Here is a 22,993-nt window from a genome sequence, read left to right on the forward strand (position 1 = left end):
GAGGTGTGAAAGAAGGGACAGTCGCAAGAAGGGGAGCCAGGGAGCAGGTTTCACTGCTGAGGTTTCCTGTCATGAAACCACAGCTCTGCAAAAGGAGCGGTGGCTGGAAAGCTGCCTGGCAGTTTGTAAAAATTCAGTTCCCCTGTGCTCCACATCGGGGAGTGGGAAGCAAATTCATTTTGCTTGATAGTCATGTGCTTTGGTTGTAATGGAGCACAGTAAACAGGAAACTCGAGTGCTTGGTAGCTGTCCTCCTCCTCCAAGCTCTGGGAACTCCTCTGAAGAGAAGGGCTTGCTGCCCTCGTTGCCCCTTGGCTGCACTGATGTCCTGTCCCCACACTTCACACCTCTGTATTTGGGGTCTTATGGATCATTTGCAGCCAACTCTGTTTAATCTGGGCCCTGTTTTTGTTCTGTGCTCTCTCCACCAGAAGAAGACTTGCAGGAAGGAGATCCCCACGCTGCAATGCCTTCCCCAGGCTGGGAAACCTGGGAAGGAGCACCTGAAACACTGCTTGCCTGACGTTTTGGAGTTAAGAACTTCCACAGAAGTTGCCCAGTCCACTTCTCTGTGCCCGTCATCAAGTGTCTGTGCACCAGACAGTGACGCCTCAGGCAGCTCCCTGCCCAGGGCTGCCCGCAGCATGGCTGAGAGCAGCCGCAGCATCCCCACGCAGACGACTGGGTTGTCTCTGGAACCCTGTGACACCTGTGTCAGCGCACAAGCCAGCCTCCGGGAGGTCGGCAAAGCCGTCACCAGCATCTGCCAGAGCCAGAACATCCCCTCGGCTCTCAGCAGGTTCCAGGACACGGTGGAGGGAACCACAGGGAAAATGACCCTCTCTGCAACAGATGTGAGCTACTGGGCCTCAGAGCAGAGCAAGGACCTCTCCCGGATCAGCAAACACCTCCAGATGCTGCTGCAGCAGGTCAACCCTCTGAAGTCTGAGCTGGAGGAGTCAGAGAGGCAGAAGGACAAGCTGCGGAAACAGGTTGAGGACTTTTCTCAGTTGCTTCAGGTGGAGAAGGAGACCCAAGCGCAGCAGAGGAAGGAGGCTGAGCAGAGCCTAGAAGTAAAGAACAAAGAGTATTTAGAGGCTGTAGCCAGGCTGGAGCAGGACAAGGATGACCTACGGAGAGGTATGGTGCTGTTCCCAGTATCCCCACCCAGGCCCGTGGGTATTTGCAAGAGAAGCATGGAGTCCATGGTCAAATCTTGTCCCACTACCATAAGCAGGGCTTTTGCCAATGATTTTGGTAGGCGCTGGGGCTGTTCCCCACTGTGAGACTGTCGTGGCTTCAGCCCAGCCAGCAACAAAGCACCACACAGCCGCTCGCTCACTCTTTCCCCCCCACTCCCGGTGGGATGAGGAGGAGAAAATATAAAGAAACACTTGTGGGTCAAGACAAGGACAGGGAGGGATCACTCACCAATTATGGTCACGGGTGAAAAACAGACTCAACTTCGGGAAAAAACAAAATCAATTTAATTTACTACCAATCAAATCAAAATAAGGGTAATGGGAAGTAAAACCAAACCTTAAAATGCCTTCCCCCCACCCCTTCCTCCTTCCAGAGCTAAACTCCACTCCCAATTTCTCTACCTCCTCCCCCGCAGTGGTGCAGAGGAACGGGGAATGGGGGTTGGGGTCAGTTCATCACACATTGTCTCTGCTGCTCCTTCCTCCTCAGGGGGAGGACTCCTCACTCTCCCCCTGCTCCAGCATGGGATCTCCCCAATGGGACACAGTTCTCCATGAATGTCTCCGGCATGGGTCCTTCCCACGGGCTGCAGTTCTTCACAAACTGCTCCAGCGTGGGTCCTTTCCACGGGCTGCAGTCCTTCAGGCACAGACTGCTCCCAGCGCGGGCTTTCCCATGGAGTCACAGCCATCTTTGGGGTCATCCCCCTGCTCTGGCATGGGGTCCTCCATGGGCTGCAGGGGCATCTGCTCTTCCAGCGTACCTCCTCCCCCTCCTTATTCACTGACCTTGCTGTCTGCAGAGGTGTTTCTCTCACATTCCAATCTCCTGCCCCACTGCAGGTTTCCCCTCTTAAGTATGTTCTCCCAGAAGCTCTACCACCGTTGCTGATGGGCTTGGCCTTGGCCTGAGGCAGGTCTGACTTGGAGCCGGGGAAGCTTCTAGCAGCTTCTCACAGGAACCACCCCTGTAGCCCCCTCCACCGCTACCAAAACCCCACCACACAAACCCAAAACAGAGACTAATCCCAGACAGCGAGAGCTGGTTGTCCACATCCTGTCACTGCCTCCTCCCTGCTGAAGCACAGCACGGTACAATCACTGGATGAAAAATGCCATTTTGCTGGTTCCTTCTTTAAGTTTTTTTTGAGGTGCTGTTTAATTAGTAGAGTTTTTGTGCTGCTTTAGGAGCTGCGCTGCTGGAAGAGCGATTCTCCGCCTTAAAGGAAGAGCTGGCTGTGAAGCAGGCTGCTGTGCAGGAGCTGGGTAAGGACCCCTAGGGCTCACCCAGCTGGCACATGTTTCCCCCAGCCTCGCTCCAAACTCATGAGTGTTTTACATCCACCTAACTCCTGGCTCCCCCAGAATCAATTGTGTATAGTGCTGGTGGGAATCTGGGGAGAGGACGAGCCTCCTTCGTTGCACTGCCCAAACATCACCCAGCACCAGAATGGTCTTGTGCTGCTGCTGGTGGAGATTCAGGGGGGCCCAGCCCTCCCATCAGACCTGCCTCCCCCTTGCCAGGGCCTGGGGCCCCCTGAAGGCACTTTATCTGGGAGCTTCTCCCCCTCCTGCCGAGCCTGAGCTAAAGGTGCTGTGTCTCCTCAGAAGTCAGCAAGACAACCTTGCTGGAGGAGATGAGGACCACGATGGTGGCCAGGAGCCGGGTACTGGAGCTGGAGGAGAAGGTGGAGCTGCTCACCAGCCAGCGGGAGAGCCTGGGGCAGGAGCTGAGTACCACCACCACCCAGCTAGAGAAGGAGAAGGCCAAAGTGGAGAGCACGCTGAGGCACCAAGAGGTATGGCTGGGCTTGCTCTCCCCTGCTCTGGAGCTGCTCTGGAGCCCTACCGCATGCTGTGGGAGCAGCCTGAGCTTGTGGTTGCTGCTGCACAGTGTAAGGCTGGTGGCGAGCGGGTGCAGCAGCAGCCCCATGCAGGCTTGCCTGCCCTTTACAGTCCCTGCAGGCCAAGCAGAGGGCCCTGCTGCAGCAGCTCGACAGCCTGGACCGGGAGCGTGAGGAGCTGCAAGCCAGCCTGGGAGAGGCCGAAGAGGACAAGGCCAGGCTGGCAGAGCAGCTGGAGGAGAGCCAGGAGCAGAGCAGGCAACAGCTACGGGCGCAGCAGGTCAGCGCTGGCACCCAGCATGGGTCAGGGGCTCCCTGGGGAGCAGCTGGTGCGGGACACAGCTGTGCTGTGGGGGTGTCAGGAGCCGTCTCCCACCCATGGCCAGAATTTTCCCGGGAGGGGGACTCTGGGACCCAGTGCGACATTGCCATGTTGCCACTGCTATGGGAGATCCTTATCACATAAGGAAACGGAGGGAGCTTTCCTTGGGGGGTGTTCCAAGTACTCCTGTGGGACCCCCCCCAGACTGTACCATCCCAAGATCTGGGAAAGCGCTCTGCAAACCTGACCATCTCTCTGCTGTGCCCCACAGGAGCTGCTGGATGCGCTGCAGCAGGAGAAGCTGAGCCTGGAGCAGTCTGTCTCAGAGCTGCAAGCAAATGTGTCCAGGCTAGAGAAGCAGGCACGGGAGCTGAAGGAGCGGGAGAGGCTCCTGGTGTTCTTCCCCGAGCTCCACGTCCCTGCTGAGATGCAGTTTGAGAGTGAGTGGGCAGCAGCTCCTGCTTTCCCCACAGTGGCCTTGTGCCTTTGGTGTTTCCCAGAGCTCACAGGGGATCCTGCCGGCCCTGGCTGCACCATTATTTGTACATCACCATTTGTCCCACTGATAGCCAGGAAGGGCTCAGGCCCTGGGCTGTGCTAAGCTGCTACCATCTTAATACACCTCCCTGCATGGGTGCTGTTCATCCCACCTCTGGGCCAGGGCGTAAAGCAGGGCCAGGGCACAGGCAGAGCTTTGTTTGCCCTTGTGGTTTCAGCTGGCACAGTTTTGGGTCCCAGCTGCCATCTCCCAGGCTGTGCTGGTGCTCCCTGGTTGGGGCAGGCTCCTTTCCAACGGGCAGCCATCCTGCCCGCGAGGCAGGAGGGCTGCTGCCAACAGCTCCGAGCAGGCGGGCAGCAGCGGGCCTGAGCTCTGGCTCCCACCGCGAGGACGTCGTATTTTGTTTGCAGGCACTGGGAGCTTGACCATGGATATGGAGAAGCAGCTGCAGGCCAACAGCATCCGGATCAGCGTGCTGGAGCAGGAGAATGTGCGGCTCAGGTCTGCGCTAGCCAAGGTGAAGGCAGCTGCTGAGCAGGGTGTGCTGAAGGTGAGGCTGCACCCAAGCCACGGCCCCTGGCACTGTCCCACATCCCCTGGGGACCGGTTCCCTGTTTGTGTACCCTTGTAGAAAAGGCTGTGGGGTGTCTTGCACAATGTTCCCTACGACTCAGCAGCTGCTTCCCAGCCTGCATGGGCCTGAGCTGGATGAAGCCACTTCCAGAAGGGCATGAACCTGGGCAGGGGCTGTGATCCTTCGCTGCCCCGGGGCCTGATCCTGCCTTTGGGAGCTCACCTTAGCCTTGAGGCAGCTGAACAGGGTGTTCCCACCTAACGCTTTCCAAGCCAGAGCAGCCAAGTCAATGCTGGGGCACTGCAGCATGCACAGTACCTGCCACTAACTCAAGGCCACCAGCAGCCAGACCCAGACCCCCTCCGGCACGTCCCCTGTGCCAGGCTGCAGCCAGGGACAGCTCGCGAGGGTCACTCGCTCCCTGGGAGCAAATGGCATGGACAGGCCAGGCCCGGGGGCTGCTGCAACACCCTTCCCCTGGGTCAGTCCCTCCAGCTCAGCCCTGTTAGGTTTAGACCAGCTCCATGGTTTTGGGGTGTGCCCACCCCATTTGGGCCAGGCCCTGGGCTCCTATGCCACCGGGAGATCAGTCTGGTTTAACTGGTGTCGGCAGGAAAAGCTTCTTGGATGAGGTGCCCAGGGCTGGTTCTCAGCTCCTTTATATCGGCCCCACTGTGGCCAAGGGGTGCAACTGGAGCTGAACACAGTGGGGGGAATTTCCCCCCCCCCTTCTCTTCCCCAGCTCGTCCCGCAGACCCAGCTGTGGTCTCATCTTCGCGGGGAGGCCGGCAGGCAGGACGCAGGGTGAGTAGGAGCCCAGAGGAAGGGGCTGGGGAGCTTCCCTCTTCTTCCTCCCCTCTAACCGCTCCCACCACCTGCAGGCGGCCGAGCAGCCGAGGCAGCAGGGACAGCAGAGGGACGCACGGACGCACAGATGAGGCCCGGCAGCGAGCTCCCAGCAGCCAGCGGCTGAAGCCACTCTCAGCAGAGTCCACGTGCAAAGCCGGACTCTGCCTCTCACTCCCGGCTGAGGGCCTGGTGCTCAACCCCGCTGAGCCAAGGGGGAGAGGCAGACCATGCCCCCCCTCCTCTCACCACGCTGGTGGCTACCGCAAATAAATGCTCATGAGACTAAGGCAGAAATGAAGTGCTCAGCGAGCAGCCACCTGCCCTGCCCCGTGGGACCTCGTTACCTATTCTTTGTGCATCGTGAAGGTGCGTTCCCTCGGGTAACCCGGTCCCTCTGCCCGTCCCATCAAGCCTGGATGCAGTGGGCATAGGAAGCCCTGGGAGACGGTCCCCGCAGCAGCTCCACCGGGGCTCAGCTACCAGCTGCTCTCTGGTTGTTGCTTCGCTTTGTTTTCTGCAGGCCTGTGGCACCAAACGGGTATGTGCAGTTTCCCCTGTTGTCCCTCTCTGTTGGGCAATGCTGCGGTTTGTGGTAAAACCAAGGGTGACGGTGCAGAGGGCTGGGCTGGTGTGTCCCCTTCTCCCTCAGCACAGCAGCCCCAGGAGAAGCCCTGCTGCAGGGACAGGGCTGGGGCTGGCTTTCCCCGGCTGGGGCTGGCTTTCCCTGGCTGGCAGCTGGAGGATGGACCCACGCACAGGCGAGGAGCCCTTGGCAGGGTGGGGAATGCTCCCTGGCCCTGTGGAGCAGCCCCTGCATAGTCAGCTGAGGGGGGCCAGGGACATCTCTGGTTGCTGGAGCTTGGTCACTCAAGGCTAAGCTGCTGCTGGAGTCCCCGGCACAGCTCTAACCGTGCTGTCAGCCGGACAATGCCTGGGCACAGTGCGAGTTAGCTCACGCCAAGAACCGTTCCCAGGAGGTGACTGGGATGTGGCCACACTGCTTGGAAGAGGAAGGCAGAGCTGGGCTGGGGATGAGAGGAGCCCGAGCCGCCCTTAGCTCACCGGCACAGCCGCAGCCCAGGAAAGTGGATCTCCCTGCACTGCCAGCAGCCACGAGGACCCAGAGGGGCTGAGGACCACCGAGCCGCACATGCAGGCTAGCCCTGAACCCCCCGAGCAACCTCACGAGCCTCAGAGGGCAGCGGGAGCCACACAACCCCAACATGAGACACAGCAGCCTGTCCTTGCTCTGTATTTAATAGAGACGGATGCGTGCAATGCTGCAGCCCAGCAGCCTCCAGCCACAGCGTGGAACAGGAGCCGGTCAGGGCTCACGGCGAGTCCCCGGCTACCGCGGCACACCCGTGTTCAGTCAAACAAGCCCTGTGTTTGGTCTCTGCAGCTGACTTGTACCGTCCTTTCTAATAAGTTAGTATAAATAAGGCGTTCAGCCCCCCTGCCCCCCCGCAGTGAGGCAGCAGGTCGCCCCGCAGCCCTGCCAGCTCTGTCCCCTGCCATGGCAGATCTGCCACCCAATGCAGCCGCGGTGCAGAGGGGCTCAGGCCGCCCCGCCGGGCTCGGGCGCAGAACGGCCCCAAGCCCACGCTGCCACAGCCACCAGCAAATAGAAAATAAAAATAAAAGAGACTTAGAAAAATTACTACGAGCAGGGAAAGAGTGCAGCTGAGCCAGGGCTCTCCCTGCCTCCAGCTTCCATGCCCCCACCCCGTTACACCCATGGGTGCCCCCGTAGCTTCCTTTCCCGGCACCCACTACCCCAGCCCCCCAGCACTGGCCGTCTGGACCCCCCCCACCCCTCTACTCACACCCAGCAGGGAGAGCCCCGAGATCCTTCAGTCTCCAAATGGCCGGGCGCTGCGACGGGCACAGCCGCGCCAAATCCGCTCCGGCAGCGAGCGCTGCTTGCCCAGCACCCCTTGCCCCCCTCCCTCTCCCCAGAGCGGCAGTGGGTCTGTCCCTGGAGCGCGTCCGTCAGGCCAGCTAGCTCTCCGTGCAGCAGTTCCCTGGAAGGGAGAAGGATGGAGGGCCATCACATGGGGAGCCTGGGGGGGACTCCGATTCCTCCCCAGCCCTCAGCCCAGCACAAACGCGCTCCCTGGTCATTGCAGGGGGCACGGCCGGGCGCCAGTGCAGCTCTCACCCAGGATGTTGCGCTTGCAGAGAGGGCAGGTCTGCTGGAGGAGAAGCCAGGGGTCCACGCAGTCCCGGTGAAATTCGTGGGAGCAGGGCAGCACCCGCAGCCACTGTGGGAAGGGAAGCGGACAGCAGACGTGAGGGGAACCGGGCGGTGGTATCGTGACGGCAGCCCTGCCTCCATCGAGCTGCCTGAGGGAGGGGGGTGATCCTCTGGACACCCCAGGCCCTGGCAAGCGAGGAGAGGCTCAGCCCCAGGCAGCAAAAGGATGGCACAAGCATGGGTGGCCCCAAGCGGTGACCAGGACAGGCTCCAGCGCAGCACCAGTCCCCCCCAGTCCCTACCTGGCTCTTGTGGAACTGGTCCAAGCAGACGGCACAGCTATCGATCTCGCAGGCCCAGCTCCGGAGTGGTTTGCCGGGATGGTACCGCCGTGTTTTCAGTGCTGACAGCCGCCGCCGAATGTGCTGCTTCAGGTCCAGCTGTGAAGGCAGAGCAGAGGGTCAGACCCCAGCCGCCGGTCTCCCTGGCGAGGAGCAGAGCAGAAACGTTCCCACCTCGGCATCCTGCTCTGACGGGTCTTGCCGTGACTGCCGCTGGGCCTGCACGATCACCCCGGTGCAGAGGAGCAGAGCGATCAGCAGGATGGTGTTCCACAGCTGCTGGAGATACTTCTGCAGGAACAGCACCAGTGGGCAGTCAGGGACCAGGGTGGGGGGTGAACTGGAGACACCCATCCCGCTCCTGGCCCTGCCACGGCTGGTGCTCCCATGCCAGGAACCCTAGCTACGTGAGGAGCCCTCGCCGGTGCCGGCGCACGTACCTGGACCTGCGAGCTGTTCTCCCCCGTGCAGATGACCCCCTGCCACTCCCCATAGAGGCCCCCTCGGGAGAGGCCGCAGGTCGACCACAGGGTGAGGGTCACTCCCTGCAAGGCAGAAGACGGCATTGCCGATGGCTGCGATGGCTCACGGCGCTGCCCAAGGCCGAGAGGACCTGCCATGCTGGGCGGATCACACGTGTCGAGGGGAGGAGGAAGCGCCGGTGGCTGCCAGCTGCCCTGCTCCCACGGAACAAGTCTCTGGGGAAACCGAGGCACCGGCAGCTTCAACAGCCTTCGTGGAACTGGCTCCTGCTCCCTGCAGCTCAGCTTCCCCTATTGGTCGGGGAAGTTTGGCTGGACACAGCCATGCCCCTGCCCTCCCACCAGCAAAGAGGAGGAGGACCTACGTACCAGGTTCTCCAGCAGCACTGCCTGGTACGTGATCTTCGCTGTAGCCCGGAGACCCCTGTGAGCAAAAGGCGAGAAGACTGTCAGTGCCATGGGCACAGCAGGATCCGGCCCGCAGCACCCCTTTCCCCATAGGGACAAGCAGCCCACGCTGAGCCATGGGTGACAGGGACCACTGGGGACAGAGGAACACACAGGGGAGGCAACAGCGAGACTCCCCCTTCCCAGCCATGCCCAGCCCTCTGAGCAACTCCACACAGGTCTCTTCCTCCCAGCACCGTGCGTCAGTTTCCCCATCTGTGATGCTATAGCAGCGATACCGATTTACTGCATGTAAGAAGGACCGAGGGAGTCCTAATACTGTAGGCGGTGGGGATAAGCACTGACAAAAGCAGTGGGGATGCCGGTGTCATGCTGATAACCAGCTGGTCTTGTTAATTTGTGCTGAGAGTCCTAAAGATCTTGGCCGAGGAAACTGTTAGCCCCTGCTGCCGTGTGGGGACCCATGGGTGGAAGGGTTCAAGCCCTGAAGGGCTGGATTTGACTCAAACCCTCCCTGGAAACACATGTCTCAGCCCCAGCTGGCCTCCACACAGTGCAAGCTCGACGCCAGCCCAGCAAATGCGATGTGCTGCGTGAGAAGCCCCCCCAGAGCAGCCCCTGGCTGTGACAGCCAGGCAGGGGACCAGACACAGAGCTACGGCTCTTGCCCAGCCTCTCCCACTGCCCCAGCCCGTACCGCAGCAGCGCTCCCAGCAGCTTGGTGACGTTGTCCGAGGACTGGATCACGATCACAGGCTTGGCAAGAAGCTGGGAAACGTCCAGCTGCACCAGAAGGGAAAGCAACAGCCGTCAGCGGGGCATGAGACCGGCTCAGGCACCCGCCTCCGGGACTCTCCTACCTCCCGGATGGCGTTCTGGTTCAGTGCCAGGATGAGCAGGGCTGATGCCCCCAGCACCAGGGCTCGCTTCATCTGCGGAGACAGAGGGCACAGGTCAGGCAGGAGGACGGGCAGCCAGGCTGTGCCGTCGTTCAGCTCCCGTTCCACAGCAGGGAGCAGGCAGCACCCGGTGCCTCTTTGCCCTGGCTGAAGTATCGCCAGGGAGCCAAGAGGCGCTGGCACTGCCCGGGAGTCCTGTCACGGTCCCCCTCTACCACCAAGCACAGGCCAGGACCCCCCACATCTGGCAAGGAGACACTCCAGGAGGTGCCCTGCGGGCTCATGACCAGCAAATGCCATGGTAGCCCGCGGGCCAGGTAGAGAGGACCCTGGGCCGGTTGGAGAGTCACCTTGCTGACGACGGCGGCAGTGAAGGACTCCTCCTTGGCACCCCGGGGGACCTCGGCCGGCTCCTCCCCAACAGGCACGACGCCGATCCAACTGTCGGCAGCGCCCAGCTCAGGCTCCGCGTCTCCCACCTGGGGGGGCACAGCAGTGTCAGTGGGGGCAAGAGCCCCAGGCTCAAGGCACCCCAAAAGCACCCCCACATCCCTGAGTGCCCTGGGGAGCTGGGCACTGCGCAGGGACGGGGGACAGCAGCTGGGGTGGCACAAGGGACAGGTCCTGGCCCCCCCGCTACCTCCATCCCTGCCCACACCTCCCCTCTGCCACTGAGCACCCCCAGCCAACAGCACCCCCTCGCTGTCTGCCCCTGCCTGTGCCCCCCCGGTGCCCACTGCCTCCTGGACCCCACCGACCCTGCCAGGGCCCCCAGTGTCCCTGGCCTCCCCACCAACCCCCAGTGGCCCCCAGTTCCCGCTGCTCCCCCCTCCCCATTCCCCTCCCAGTACCCACAGCCCCCCCCGCTCCCTCCCCGCTCCCCCCAGAGCCCACCAGTCCCCTCCAGTGTCTCCCAGTACCCTCCAGTTCCCACTACTCCCCCCTCCCCATTCCCTCCCCAGTGCCCAAACACCCCCCCCCAGCCCCCCGGTGCCCGGTTCCCCCCCGGTGCCCACAGCCCTCCCCCGGTGCTCACCAGCAGCAGGCGGCCGCGGATCTCCTCTTCCTCCTCCTCCTCCTCCTCCTCCTCGCCCCTCCGCGGGGTCCCCCGGCCGCCCCCCGCGCCCAGCACGGCCCCGCGCAGCGTGTAGGAGCCGCCGGGCCCCGCCGCCATCCCCGCCCCGTTCCCGGCTCCATTCCCCGGCCCGGGCCCGGCCACCGCCACCTCGACGCGGGCGGCGGGCCCTGACCCCGGTCCCGGTGCCGGTGCCGGTCCCGGCCCGCCCCGGCAAAGCGCCAGCAGCGGCGCCAGCAGCGCGGCCCGCAGCGCCGCCATCACCGCCCCGCGCCGCGCCGCGCCCCGTCCCGCAGCGCCGCCTGCCGCAGCGGAGGACCCAACCCGGGGGGTGCCCCCGAGTCCCCAGCGGGACCGGGACCGGGACCGGGACCGGGACCGGGAATGGGAACGGGAACGGGAACAGGATGGGGACAGGGACCGGGACCGGGACCGGGACGGAATGGGAACGGGAACGGGAACAGGATGGGGACAGGGACCGGGACCGGGACCGGGACGGAATGGGAACGGGAACGGGAACAGGATGGGGACAGGGACCGGGACCGGGACCGGGACGGAATGGGAACGGGAACGGGAACAGGATAGGGACAGGGACCGGGACCGGGACCGGGACGGAATGGGAACGGGAACGGGAACAGGATGGGGACAGGGACCGGGACCGGGACCGGGACGGAATGGGAACGGGAACGGGAACAGGATGGGGACAGGGACCGGGACCGGGACCGGGACCGGGACGGAATGGGAACGGGAACGGGAACAGGATGGGGACAGGGACCGGGACGGGGACAGGGACAGGGACCGGGACCGGGACAGGGAATGGGAACGGGAACGGGAACAGGATGGGGACAGGGACAGGGACCGGGACAGGGAACGGCAACGGGAACGGGACAGGGACAGGGACAGGGACCGGGAGAGGGACAGGGAGCAGGGACCGGGATGGGGACTGGGATGGCAACCGGCACCAGGACCGGGACAGGGACCTGGACCCGGACAGGGACCTGGACCGGGACCGGGATGGGGATGAGGACAGGGACCGGGAGAGGCACCGGGATGGGGACAGGGACGAGAACCGGGACCCAGACAGTGACAGGGACAGGGACCGGGATGGCGATAGGGGCAGGGAGCAGGGACCAGGGCCGAGACAGGGACAAGGGCCAGGAGCAGGATGGGCACCGGGACAGGGACAGAGGCAAGGACCAGCACCAGGCCAGGGATGGCAATGGGGACCGGGACGAGGACAGGGACCGGGAGAGGGACAGGGATGAGGATGGGCAGCGGGACCATCACCGGCAGCAGGACAGGGACAGGCACCAGCACCGAGACTGGGACGGGCACCAGGAGTGGGACAATGCCAGGCATAGGGCCCCACGGCCCCGCTTCCCTGTGGATGCAGGGACACGCAGGGGTACCACGGGGACACGTGTGCACACGGGGACACAGCCACGGGTGCACGGGGACACGTGCAGCCCCGCACACACCGGCACCCCCCATCCGCACACCCCACCACCACGGCACACGCGTGGGCACACGCCGACACACCCGAGTACCTCAAAATCCAACTGCCCCCCCACCCACCCGACACCCCTTGACCGTCCCCATCCCGGTGGGTGTCAGGCAGTCCCGCCGATGCCACCGTCCTCATCCCGCTTCGGCCACGTGTGCCCGGCACATGTGCCGGCAGTGGGGATTTGCCGGGAGGATTAGCCACCGCCCGGGGCCCCGGCGTTGACCTGGTTTTGGCAGGGGCCACACCAGGGATGGCGACTCGGTGCCGTGGCTCCCCAGCTCCTACGGCTACTGGACGTCCGCGGTACGGGTCTGGGTGTGTCCCCGGTGTCCCCCATGTCCCCAACCGTGTTGCAACTGTGGGGGTTTAATCGCAGGGTGGGCAGGGCCCCTCCGCCCACAGCCGGCAACCGGAGCCGGTTTAACTGCACAGCAAAACATCCCTATTGCCAAGGGTTCGGCTGAGTTGTAAACAACAGCCTGGAAGCCCGTCTGGCTCTAGGGATGTGCCAGGAAAGGCGGTCGCCGATGTGGGGTCCTGCAAGGCTTCGGTGGGGGAGCCCAAAATGGGAGTTGGGGTGGGGTGGGGGGGGGGGCTGCTGCCCCACGGAGGGGGGGAATGTGGGACCTGCCTCGTGGGATGCGCACGGGATGTGGATGGCTCTGTGGAGCATCCATAGGTTCATGGGGGAAGGATGGCTTCATGAGACACCTACAGCTCCAAGAGACACATATGGCTCCATGGGACACTTATGGTTCCATGGAACATGGATGGCTCCATGGGACAGCCACAGCTCCAAGGGACACGTATGGCTCCATGGGACATCCATAGGTCCATGGGACATGGATGGCTCCATGGGACATGCATGCCTCCTTGGGAAATCCATAGGGCCATGGGACATGCCCAGCTCCACGGGACAGACACAGCACTCCTGGGAGGGGACAGTGGGGACAGAGGAACATTCCCTGGCTCAAGACCCTGACCGGAGCAGGTCTATGGGTGCTGTGGGACCCCTGGAGGGACCCCTTCTCCTGGCCAGGACCCCCTGCCCAGCTGGGGTCCCCCTCTCGGGGAGGTCCCCTCTCCCTGGGGAGCGAGGGCCACTGTCCGTGCACTGGCAGTGGGAGGGTGAGCCCCTGGTGCCTCTGCCCTGTCCCTGTCCCCTCTCCCCAGTGCCCTGGCCCTGCCCCAGTCCCTTACCCCCGTCCTCCAGCCCCTGCACCTGAGCCGTCACTCCGTCCCCATCTCTGTCCCCTGCCCCACTTTCCACCCCTGTTCCCACATCTGTCCCATGTCCCCATCTCCCATCCCCATCATCGTCCCCTCTCCCTGCCATCTGCCCCCATATCACCATTTCCCACCCCTGCCCCATGGCCCCATGCCCCCCCATATCCTCCCCTACCCCCATAACGCCCCCATGTCCTCCCATACCCCCCATTTCCCCATACCTGCATAGCTCCCTGTGTCCTCCCATACCCCCCATTTCCCCATAACGCCCCCATGTCCTCCCATACCCCCCATTTCCCCATACCTGCATAGCTCCCTGTGTCCTCCCATACCCCCCATTTCCCCATAACCCCCCCATGTCCTCCCATACCCCCCATTTCCCCATAACCCCCTGTGTCCTCCCATACCCCCCATTTCCCCATAACCCTCCCATGTCCTCTCATACCCCCCATGTCCCCATAACCCCCCGTGTCCTCCCATACCCCCATTTCCCCATAACCCTCCCATGTCCTCCCATACCCCCCATTTTCCCATACCCCCGTACTCCCCCCTGTCCTCCCACACCCCCCATAGCCCCACACCCTGCCGTGCCCCCATATCCTCCATACCCCCCATAGCCCCATACCCCCCCACACCCCCCCATCCCCTCCAGTCCCCCCCATACCCCCATCCCCTCCCGTGCCCCCCATACCCCCCCTCCCCTCCAGTCCCCCCCATACCCCCTATACCCCCTAATCCCCCCCGTGCCCCCCATCATCCCCCGTCCCCCCCATCTCCCCCACGCCCCCCGATCCCCCCCTCGTGCCCCCCATCCTCCCCCGTCCCGCAGCGGCCGCTGACCGGGCGGGCAGTGGGGCCGGCGGGCAGGGTCCAAGGCCGGTCGGGGCGGGCCGGGGCGGGGGGGGGCGGACCGGGGGAGGCGCTCCGGAGCCTCCGCAACCTGCCGCCGCCCCGGCAGCCCGGCAGAGGCGGCGCATCCTTCCCCCAGCCGGGGCCGGGGCACCATGAGCGGCCGCGTAGGGGACCTCAGCCCGCGGCAGGCGGAGACGTTGGCCCAGGTGAGCCGGTACCGGCAGCCGGGGGATGCTGTTTGGGGGGGGGGGGTGGGTATGTGTGGGGGGTGCGGGGCCCCCCCGAGGCTCTCCGGCATCCGCTGCCTTCCGCCGCGATGGGCATCAACACCCTCCCCCACCCGGTCCTGGTCCCGGTCCCGGTCCCGGTCCCGGTCCCGGCGGGTGCTCCCGCTGCCCCATCCCACCGCCTCCACACCCCCCGCCCGCAGCCCAATCCCACCGGCTGAGCCCCCCCGTGGTGCTGCCCACTGGGGAAGGAGCGTCCTGGGTGGGTCCCTGGGGGATGGGGGGTCTCACCGGCTGCACCATCCCACCGGTGGCCCCCCGGGACCGGGCACCGGCAGCGAGACCCCCCATCCCTCTCCCATCCTTCCCACCGGTCCCAACGGCTGGGAAACCTCCCGCCCCACCGCCCGGGCTCCCGGGGCCGAGGATGCCCAGCCGAACCGGTGGCGGTCACCCACCATGGCGGCCGTGCCACCCAAGGCCACCTCCACCACCACCTCGCCGGGGCGCCAGGCATTATCCGGGTTTATTCCACCCCAGCGAAAGGGCAACGCTGGCGACTATCTTATCGCTGCCTTTCCGACCCAACCCAAACTCCAGCCGCGGGCGATGACCCCAGCGGGCTCCGGAGGCCGGGGGGCAGGAGCAGGCGCAGGGCACAGAGCCGAAAGCCTCCCGATGCCAAGGCGGCGACGGGTGGGTGAGAAAAGCGAGCTGCAAAACCCGTCCGCCAGCACCTTGTTTTTCTCAGGGTGAAGAAGCTAATCCCGGGTTTAATTACACCTAAATTCAGCGGGAGATAATCTAATCAGCCTCATTAAGGGGAGGTCCCGGACTGGTACGGAGATTTGGGCCGTAGGCTGGCCGGGGTGAGCGGAGCCGCGTGCCGAGGGTGCCCCGGCTCCCCCAAATCCCCCCAGTTCTGCACCCTGCCAGGGGGGGCTGTGACTCGCTGGGGTGTCACTGGAGCAGGGGGACACGCGGTGACCATCCGGTGACTGGCTCCATCCCAAAGGATGCCACCAGTGATGGAGAACAGCCGCTCATCATGGCTGCACGTGGGGGCAGGGACAGGGCGCAGGCTGTCTCTTCTCTCCTGGGACAGTCTCAGTCCTGGCTGGGACTTTTTTGGGGGGGAGACAGGGAGGGGACAAACCTCCAGCCTTGGGGCTTTTGGGGTGGGAGCGGGGACCCCTCCGCCAACAGTCCCTCTTCTCCCCACAGTTTCGGGAGAACCTGCAGGATGTGCTGCCCTCCCTGCCCTCCCAGGACGACTATTTCCTCCTGAAATGGCTCCGAGGTAACCCCAGGGTGGGGGGGACACAGCGGGGGGGAGGGGGCTGGAAGACCCCATGGGGGGGCTGTGGAGGTGGAGCTGGGGACGCTGGTGGCTGGGCTGAGCTTTCTGCTCTCTTGCAGCGCGCTGCTTTGACCTGCCCAAGTCAGAGGCGATGCTCCGCAAGGTGAGAGGGGCACCGGGCTTTTTGGGGGGACCCCACCAAACTGCCATCGAGCTCCCAGTTGTCACCTGGGGTGGGACAGCGTGCCGTGGGCCACCGGCCCAGCCTCTCTCTCCCAATAAGGGTGATCTGCCCATGGGGTGCACCCCATCCCATGGGATGGGGGGTCCCCAGATCCCCTCACCCCGGCTTGCTCTGCCTGCCCCTCGCAGCACCTCGAGGTCCGCAAGCACATGGACGCCGACAACATCATTGCCTGGGAGGCCCCTGAGGTGGGTGTCCCCAGCCCCAGGGTGGGCATCACTGGAGGGGACTGCGTTGTGTCCCCCCCGGGGAGGGGTGCACGGTCGCCCTGAGCCCCCCGTACTCCCGCAGGTGATCAGAAAGTACATGTCGGGGGGAATGTGCGGCTACGACCGGGAGGGCAGCCCCATCTGGTACGACATCATCGGGCCGCTGGACGCCAAGGGGCTGCTCTTCTCCGCCTCCAAGCAGGACCTGCTCAAGAACAAGTTCCGTGACTGTGAGGTGCTGCGGCGAGAGTGCGAGCAGCAGAGCAAGAAGGTGGGTGCCCGCCTGCCTGTGCCCTGCCAGCCCCACCAGCCCATCTCCCTACCGTCCCCACCAATCCGTGTCCCCACCAGCCCCAAGACCACGTCTCTGCCAGCCCCGTAAGTCCACATCTGGTCCATCCCCACGACCATGTCTCTGCCAGCCCCATAAGTCCACATCTGGTCCATCCCCACCACCCAATGTCCTCCCCAGCCCCACAAGTCCATGTCCTGTCCATCCCCACCAGCTCATGTTCCCCCTGTCCCGTGTCCCTGTCCCAGCACCAGCCCGCAATGCCCCTTCTCACACCAACACTTGGGAGGAGGTTCTGGCCCAGGGGGGACCAGCCCCCCCCGCCACGGGTCCCTGCAAGGGTCGAGCACCACCTAAGCCCCCCCCGTCTCATTCCTCCCGTCCCAGCTGGGAAAGAAGATCGAGATGGTGATGATGGTCTATGACTGCGAGGGCCTGGGCTTGAAGCACCTCTGGAAGCCAGCTGTGGACACGTACGGGGAGGTGAGGGGCTCCCTGCCCGACTCCCCCCTTCCCCGGCCGGGGACCGTGGCCATCCCCGGGCTGCAGCAGTGACGCAGGGATCCGGGCTGACTCATGGCCCCGAGGGATGATGCAAGAGCAGGTCCCTGCCAGTGCCCCACACCCCCCTGGCGTTTTGGGGTGGGGGTTCCAGCCCGCACCCCACCATGCTCCCTCCATGCCCTGGTGGGTACGTGGGATGGGAAGATGACCTGAAGCTCTCCCCCCGTCCTGCAGCTCCTGTCCATGTTTGAGGAGAATTACCCCGAGTCCCTCAAGCGCCTGTTTATCGTGAAGGGTGAGTTTGGCCCCAGGCTCCCACTCCTCCTGGCTGGGTGCTGACCCCCACCCTAATGCCCTAACCCTCCGTCCGCCCCCCAGCCCCCAAGATCTTCCCTGTTGCCTACAACCTCGTCAAGCACTTCCTGAGCGAGGACACCCGCAAGAAAGTCGTGGTCCTGGGATGTGAGTCCTGACCCCCTCCCCGGGGTGTCCCTGGCTGGGGGAGGGGGGGGTGTTGGAAGCCTAAACCAGGGTGCCACGTCCCCCTCTGCTTTCGTCCCACCCAGGGTTGAAACCCCAACCCTGGGGGGGGTCCCCAGGCTGGGGCTCCCCGCAGGGGTCACAGCCCCCCAAACCCCGCTGTCCTCCACCCCACCAGCCAACTGGAAGGAGGTCCTGCAGAAGTACATCGACCCTGACCAGATCCCAGTGGAGTATGGCGGCACCCTGACAGACCCTGATGGGGACCCCAAGTGCTCAAGCAAGGTAAGAGAACCCCCCCCCGGGTTCCTCGGGGGTGTACGGATGGTCCCCCCCATATCCACGTCCACCTCCATCCCCTTCCAGATCAACTACGGGGGGGACGTACCCCAGCACTACTACGTGCGGGACCAGCTGGCGCAGCAGTATGAGCACACGGTGGTGGTCAACCGCGGCTCGTCCCACCAGGTCGAGTACGAGATCCTCTTCCCCGGCTGCGTCCTCAGGTGAGGAGGGGGCTCCACGTCACGGGAAAGGGGGGGAGGAACACAACACAACAGCAGGCGTCCCCAGCCCCGCCACCGGACCCCACCGGCTCTTTTCGGCACAGGTGGCAGTTCAGGTCAGAGGGAGCCGACGTGGGTTTCGGGGTGTACCTGAAGACCAAGATCGGGGAGCGGCAGCGGGCGGGCGAGATGACGGAGGTCTACCCCAACCAACGCTACAACTCCCACATGGTGCCCGAGGACGGCTCCCTCACCTGCTCCACACCCGGCATATGTGAGTGCGTCCCCCTTCCCCGGGGCGCTGGGGGGACCCCCCCGGGGGTCCTCCCCCATCTCCCTGACACCCACCCCCCCCCGCCCCATCTTCCCGCAGACGTCCTGCGCTTCGACAACACCTACAGCTACCTCCACGCCAAGAAGGTGAGCTACAGCGTGGAGGTCCTGCTGCCCGACGCCGCCTCCGCCCAGCAGATCCAGAACCTGGGGGACAAGCTCAGCGAGGTGGCCCTCAACCACAGCCCCTAGCGACGGCCCCCCCACCCTCCACGGCCCTGGGTCGTGTGTGTGTGTCCCCAACACCGCGGGGGACCCCGATGTCCCACGGCTGGGCAGGGCGACTGTTCCGTGCCCCCAGGATGGCCAGCTGCCCCCTGCCCCAGCATGGCGGCTGGGAGGATGGAGAAATTGGGGGGGGGCTGAGCCCCCAGAGCTGACGGACCGAGGTGGGGGGGCTGAGCGGAGCTGGAGCACCCAGGGCATGTGTGTGTGTGTGTGTGTGCCCCCTACCTCTCTGTGCCTTATGTGGGTCCTGTGCCCACCCGCTGCTGTGTGGGGTGGGGGGAGTAAAGGGATGGACTGAGAGCTGGGTCTCCGCTGGTTTCTGTCCCCCAGCCCCACAAGCGCCCCTTGCTGCCCCCCCCCCGCCCCGAACTGGCCCCCGCTGGCCCCTTTGCTGCCATAACCGGGCCTGCTGCCCCCCCCCTTCAACCCCAGCCCCACAGCCGCCCCCCTCAACCCCACGGCCGGGCCCACCGCCCCTCTCCAGCCCCACAACCGGCCCCGCATCGGACCCCCCCCGGCAATTCAGCCCCAGCCCTGCATCGCGCCCACGTGACCGCCGGTGACCGCCGTCACGTGGCCGGCCAGGCCACGCCTCCCCCCCCTCCGCCGCCGCCGCCATCTCGCGATTCCCGCCCTGCGCCGGCGCGCGCGGCGGGGCGGGGTTCGGTGACGCAGGCTCGAGGGGGCGGGGCGGGCTCGGGCGGCGGCGGCGGGAGCGCGCGCGCGCGCGCCATGGGGGCGGCGGAGCCCGACCTTTACCGGGACACGTGGGTCCGCTACCTGGGTGAGCACCGGGAACCGCGTGGGATACCGGGCACCGGGTACTGACACCCAGCACCCGCACCGGGTACCGGGTACTGACACCGGGTACCGACGCCCAGCATCCACACCGGGCACCGCGTCGGGTACCGGCCACTGACACCCAGCACCTACACCGGGTACCGGTACCGGCACTGTACACCGGGCACTGACACTGGGTAACGGCACTGCACACCGGCACCGATACCGGGCAACGGTACTACACACTGGGCACTGACACCGGGTATTGGCACCGGTACTGGCACTGCACGCTGGGCACTGACACCGGGTACCAGCACCGTGCACCAGCACCAATACCGGATACTGGCACCATGCACCGGCACCACACGCAGACACTGGGCACCGGGACCAGGCACTGTCACTGGTCACCGACAGCCCAGCTGTCCCGGTGGCAGCAGGGAGTCCAAGGTGACCCGGCTGCTCCGAACCACCCCCCGGCCCCGTGCAGGATCCGTCCCTGCCGCCAGCTGTTCCTGCTCCTGGTGGCACTGGGACACCCGGGGGGGGTAACATGACACACATGGCCGGTCCTCAGCCCCGCTGACCCCCCTCCTGACCCCCAGGTTACGCCAACGAGGTGGGCGAGTCCTTCCGCCCGCTGGTGCCGGTACCGGTGGTGTGGGCCAGCTACGGCGTGGCCACCGCCTACGTGACCGCCGACGCCATCGACAAGGGCCGGAGAGCTGCCACCGTGAGTGTCACCCCTTCCCCAACCCCCCCGCCAACCGCTTCCCCCCTGCCCTCCGCTGACACCCCCCCGTCCACCCCCCCAGGCCCACGCGCAGGACCCCGCACAGGCCACGCGGGTGGGGGTAGCCGTGGCGGACACCTTCGTCTGGCAGAGCCTGGCCTCGGTGGCCATCCCCGGCTTCACCATCAACCGCCTCTGCGCCGCCTCGCTGGCCCTGCTGGGCACCCTCACCCGCTGGCCCCTGCCCGTCCGCCGGTGGACCACCACTGCCCTGGGGCTGGCTGCCATCCCCCTCATCATCACCCCCATCGACAGGTAAGGGGGGGGGACACACAGAGGGACACCCCGTTAGGGACAAGCAGGTACCACAACCCCATCCCCACATCCCAGGCTGGAGGGATGGAATGCTGCTTCTCCCAGGGGAACTGGTCCCAGTATGGGCTAGGGGCTGAGTGGGTGGCGGGGGGGGGGGGGGGTCCTCATCCCAAAGGGGCTTTGCTGGGGTCTGGCTGGGACACGGCCCCGCAGGGATGGAGATTAGCAGGAGCCAGGCGCTGAGCCGGGGATTAGCGAGGTGAGGCTGCCCTAAGCTTGGTTTTGGTAGGGCTGGGGCCTCGGAGACATTAGGGACAGCTCCAGCCAGCCCCCCGCCATCACGGCCAGTTAACTGTACCCCAGGGACCCCCCAGGACCCTGCTGACCCCCTCTCCCGCTGCAGGACTGTGGATTTCCTGATGGATTCCAGCCTCCGTAAGCTCTACAGGGCACCAGGAGAGCCCCCAGCCCCACACTGAATCCCCCCTGGTCTAGGGAAACTGAGGCACACTGCTGATTTTGGGGTGCTATGACCCATCTACTGTGAACCCTCGCTCCGGTGACGTCGCTGGAGCGGCCACCCTGCCCTACGGCTGGTCCTAATAAACCATTTCAAGCCTGACCCCACGCTGGGTGATGTTTGGGTACCGCAGCCATGCCAGCACTGGCAGGGACCCATTGCCATGTCCCCTCCTGGGGGGGGGACAGACATGGATCTGGCTGGGTCCCCAGCCCTGGGGGATCTCCACTGTGGGATGGGGGGGTCCCCACACTCCCAGAGCAGCCCTGAGCACCCCACCAGCATCCCCCAGGTCCTAGCTGGAACACCTCCATCCCTCCACAGCTACTACCAGCCTCATGGGACATCCTGGGGACTGGCCCCAAGGAGCTGCCATCATATCCAAGATCTTCTGTGGTGCCTCCATGGACCCAAATCCCCCCCAGACAGGAGGCACCAGCACCGTGGGCTGCAGTCATACCACTGCACGTAGAAGCCACATCTCCTAGTACCAGGAGGTACCACCAGGAGAGGTGGCTATCAGGTGTGGTGGCACAGCCCCAGCCCATGGTGGCATCCAGCTGGTACCACCAGGAGAAGCTATAGAGAAAAGAAAACCACCTTTTATTGGGGAGGAAGGGGGTCACTGGCTCACACCAAGCCCTACACCAGGCTGCGGTAGTCTGGACCCACCTCACCCCCTTTCTCCAGCTCCTTGGGGCCCAGGGTCCCCACCACGCTCTGCAGCTCGGCGTAGAAGGGACATTGCTGTCTTGGCCGCTGCCGTCCCTGCCGGCGCCTGCCCAGGCGCCAGGCAGCCAAGGCCAGCCCCAGCAGACCCCCCACCAGGACGGCTGCCATCAGGGTGCTGCCCACCAGGGCCAGCCCAGCCAGCAGGAACTTCTCCACCGTGAGGCATGGTGCTGGGGATGGCAAAGAAAAAACAAAACAAAAACAAAATAGGGGGTTCAGAGGTTACTTCAGCGCTTGGGACGGTGGGTTCAGGGCCACAAGGAGAGGGTTGGGGGTGTCTGCTCACCTTCATACCATGGCACCTTCTGCACCAGCAACGGTCCGACCGTCTCCCGGTGGAGTGTCCCCTCTCCCAGGAACCCTGTAGGAGGACATGGCCAATAGAGCCTGTCCCAGCCCTACAACTACCACCACCCCCCCTCCCAAGACCCCAAAACCATGTGTGGGGCCACCACATCCCAGCCCTGGTACCTGGCAGCTCTCTGGGGAGGGCGTCACCAGGGGGACAGCCGGTGTCACAGCAGTGGCACAGGGTGCTCCGAGAAGGGTCCTCTGCGTTGTGCCAGCTGGGAGGAGAGGACAGAGCTGAGGGGGTCTAGGGGTCCCCAGCCTCCACCACAAGACCCACATGGTGCCATGCCAGCAGGTCCCTCCAGGTCTTGGCCACCCCAGAGAAGATGTCCTCCAGGTGGCACCAAGCACCTCCCCAATTCATCCGTACCAGGAGGGAGCCAGGACTTGTAGTGGTGCCACCTGGCTACCACAGGAGAAGAGGTGGCATTCAGACCATGATGGAGTGGCTTGGTCCCCCAGATGGGTCCCCTTGACAAGTGGCTTCTAGTCCCAAAGCACCCACAGGTGCTCATATCCTGGGGCACTGACAGGGAGCCTGCACCAGGGGCTGATCTTACCTGGCTGTGGCTTGGCTGTAGAAGCAGGACCTGGCACCATGCTCCCAGGCACCAGCGGGACCCCATGCCGTCAAGAGGCAGTGCACGTAGATCTGTCAAGACACCAGCTGCCACCAGATCCTTCCTCAGGGACCCTGCTCTCTCCTCCCACCCAACCCTGTGGGGCTGAGACCACCCCAGCGGGGAGCAGGTTGTCCCAGGAGGGATGGTGCTTTGGGAGCACCAGGTCATCACCTGTAGGACCTCCGTCCCACCACCGAGGACATCACCTGCAACTCACCTCCTCGGGCTCATCCTCCAGCATGGGGGCCAGGATGGTGAGCTGGAGGGCAGACCCCCCTCTCCAGTGCTGGACAGACATACTCCCCAACTTCTGCCCATGCAGGCACCTGAGGCAGGAGAGC

The 22,993-nt window shown here is 64.8% G+C and overlaps 4 protein-coding genes across 4 annotated transcripts; 3 read left to right on the forward strand and 1 right to left on the reverse strand.

The window, feature by feature from the left end:
* Positions 1-306: 306 nt before the first annotated feature.
* On the forward strand, positions 307-6,933 carry LOC104318892 (coiled-coil domain-containing protein 157). The gene is made up of 8 exons (XM_069795423.1): positions 307-1,140; positions 2,391-2,468; positions 2,811-3,001; positions 3,159-3,326; positions 3,640-3,808; positions 4,278-4,417; positions 5,184-5,245; positions 5,323-6,933. Exons 1-8 carry the CDS (start codon positions 324-326, stop codon positions 5,558-5,560), a joined length of 1,863 nt encoding a protein of 620 aa, XP_069651524.1. The 5' UTR covers positions 307-323; the 3' UTR covers positions 5,561-6,933.
* Positions 6,527-11,030, reverse strand: RNF215 (ring finger protein 215). Its single transcript, XM_069795424.1, has 10 exons — positions 10,654-11,030; positions 9,968-10,096; positions 9,579-9,650; positions 9,416-9,501; positions 8,680-8,734; positions 8,269-8,373; positions 8,003-8,119; positions 7,790-7,927; positions 7,452-7,554; positions 6,527-7,314 (listed from the first exon to the last, which is right to left on the reverse strand). Exons 1-10 carry the CDS (start codon positions 10,951-10,953, stop codon positions 7,292-7,294), a joined length of 1,128 nt encoding a protein of 375 aa, XP_069651525.1. The 5' UTR covers positions 10,954-11,030; the 3' UTR covers positions 6,527-7,291.
* A 3,341-nt stretch (positions 11,031-14,371) lies between these two features.
* Positions 14,372-18,901, forward strand: SEC14L2 (SEC14 like lipid binding 2). Its single transcript, XM_069795426.1, has 12 exons — positions 14,372-14,484; positions 15,730-15,805; positions 15,925-15,968; positions 16,178-16,237; positions 16,341-16,529; positions 16,938-17,033; positions 17,289-17,349; positions 17,433-17,516; positions 17,713-17,819; positions 17,901-18,040; positions 18,145-18,314; positions 18,414-18,901. Exons 1-12 carry the CDS (start codon positions 14,431-14,433, stop codon positions 18,563-18,565), a joined length of 1,233 nt encoding a protein of 410 aa, XP_069651527.1. The 5' UTR covers positions 14,372-14,430; the 3' UTR covers positions 18,566-18,901.
* Positions 18,902-19,253: 352 nt separating this feature from the next.
* MTFP1 (mitochondrial fission process 1) lies at positions 19,254-21,048 on the forward strand. The gene is made up of 4 exons (XM_069793146.1): positions 19,254-19,385; positions 19,984-20,111; positions 20,194-20,426; positions 20,830-21,048. The coding sequence occupies exons 1-4, from the start codon at positions 19,334-19,336 to the stop codon at positions 20,903-20,905; spliced, it is 489 nt and encodes a 162-aa protein (XP_069649247.1). The 5' UTR covers positions 19,254-19,333; the 3' UTR covers positions 20,906-21,048.
* Positions 21,049-22,993: the final 1,945 nt, after the last annotated feature.

The sequence above is a fragment of the Haliaeetus albicilla genome, chromosome 10, assembly GCF_947461875.1.
Source record: "Haliaeetus albicilla chromosome 10, bHalAlb1.1, whole genome shotgun sequence".
Lineage (NCBI taxonomy): Eukaryota > Metazoa > Chordata > Aves > Accipitriformes > Accipitridae > Haliaeetus > Haliaeetus albicilla.

Bases quoted from the DNA above. Each gene is read 5' to 3' on its own strand.
- MTFP1 (XM_069793146.1), top strand. From the start codon at position 19,334: ATGGGGGCGGCGGAGCCCGACCTTTACCGGGACACGTGGGTCCGCTAC. The intron at 20,112-20,193 runs GTGAGTGTCACC...CCACCCCCCCAG, and splicing joins AGGGCCGGAGAGCTGCCACC to GCCCACGCGCAGGACCCCGC. The intron at 20,427-20,829 runs GTAAGGGGGGGG...CTCCCGCTGCAG, and splicing joins ATCATCACCCCCATCGACAG to GACTGTGGATTTCCTGATGG.
- SEC14L2 (XM_069795426.1), top strand. From the start codon at position 14,431: ATGAGCGGCCGCGTAGGGGACCTCAGCCCGCGGCAGGCGGAGACGTTG. The intron at 14,485-15,729 runs GTGAGCCGGTAC...TTCTCCCCACAG, and splicing joins AGGCGGAGACGTTGGCCCAG to TTTCGGGAGAACCTGCAGGA. The intron at 18,315-18,413 runs GTGAGTGCGTCC...ATCTTCCCGCAG, and splicing joins CTGCTCCACACCCGGCATAT to ACGTCCTGCGCTTCGACAAC.
- LOC104318892 (XM_069795423.1), top strand. From the start codon at position 324: ATGTCCTGTCCCCACACTTCACACCTCTGTATTTGGGGTCTTATGGAT. The intron at 1,141-2,390 runs GTATGGTGCTGT...GTGCTGCTTTAG, and splicing joins CAAGGATGACCTACGGAGAG to GAGCTGCGCTGCTGGAAGAG. The intron at 5,246-5,322 runs GTGAGTAGGAGC...CACCACCTGCAG, and splicing joins GCCGGCAGGCAGGACGCAGG to GCGGCCGAGCAGCCGAGGCA.
- RNF215 (XM_069795424.1), bottom strand. From the start codon at position 10,953: ATGGCGGCGCTGCGGGCCGCGCTGCTGGCGCCGCTGCTGGCGCTTTGC. The intron at 9,502-9,578 runs GTAGGAGAGTCC...CTTCTGGTGCAG, and splicing joins ACCAGAACGCCATCCGGGAG to CTGGACGTTTCCCAGCTTCT. The intron at 8,120-8,268 runs GTACGTGCGCCG...CTGTTCCTGCAG, and splicing joins AGAACAGCTCGCAGGTCCAG to AAGTATCTCCAGCAGCTGTG.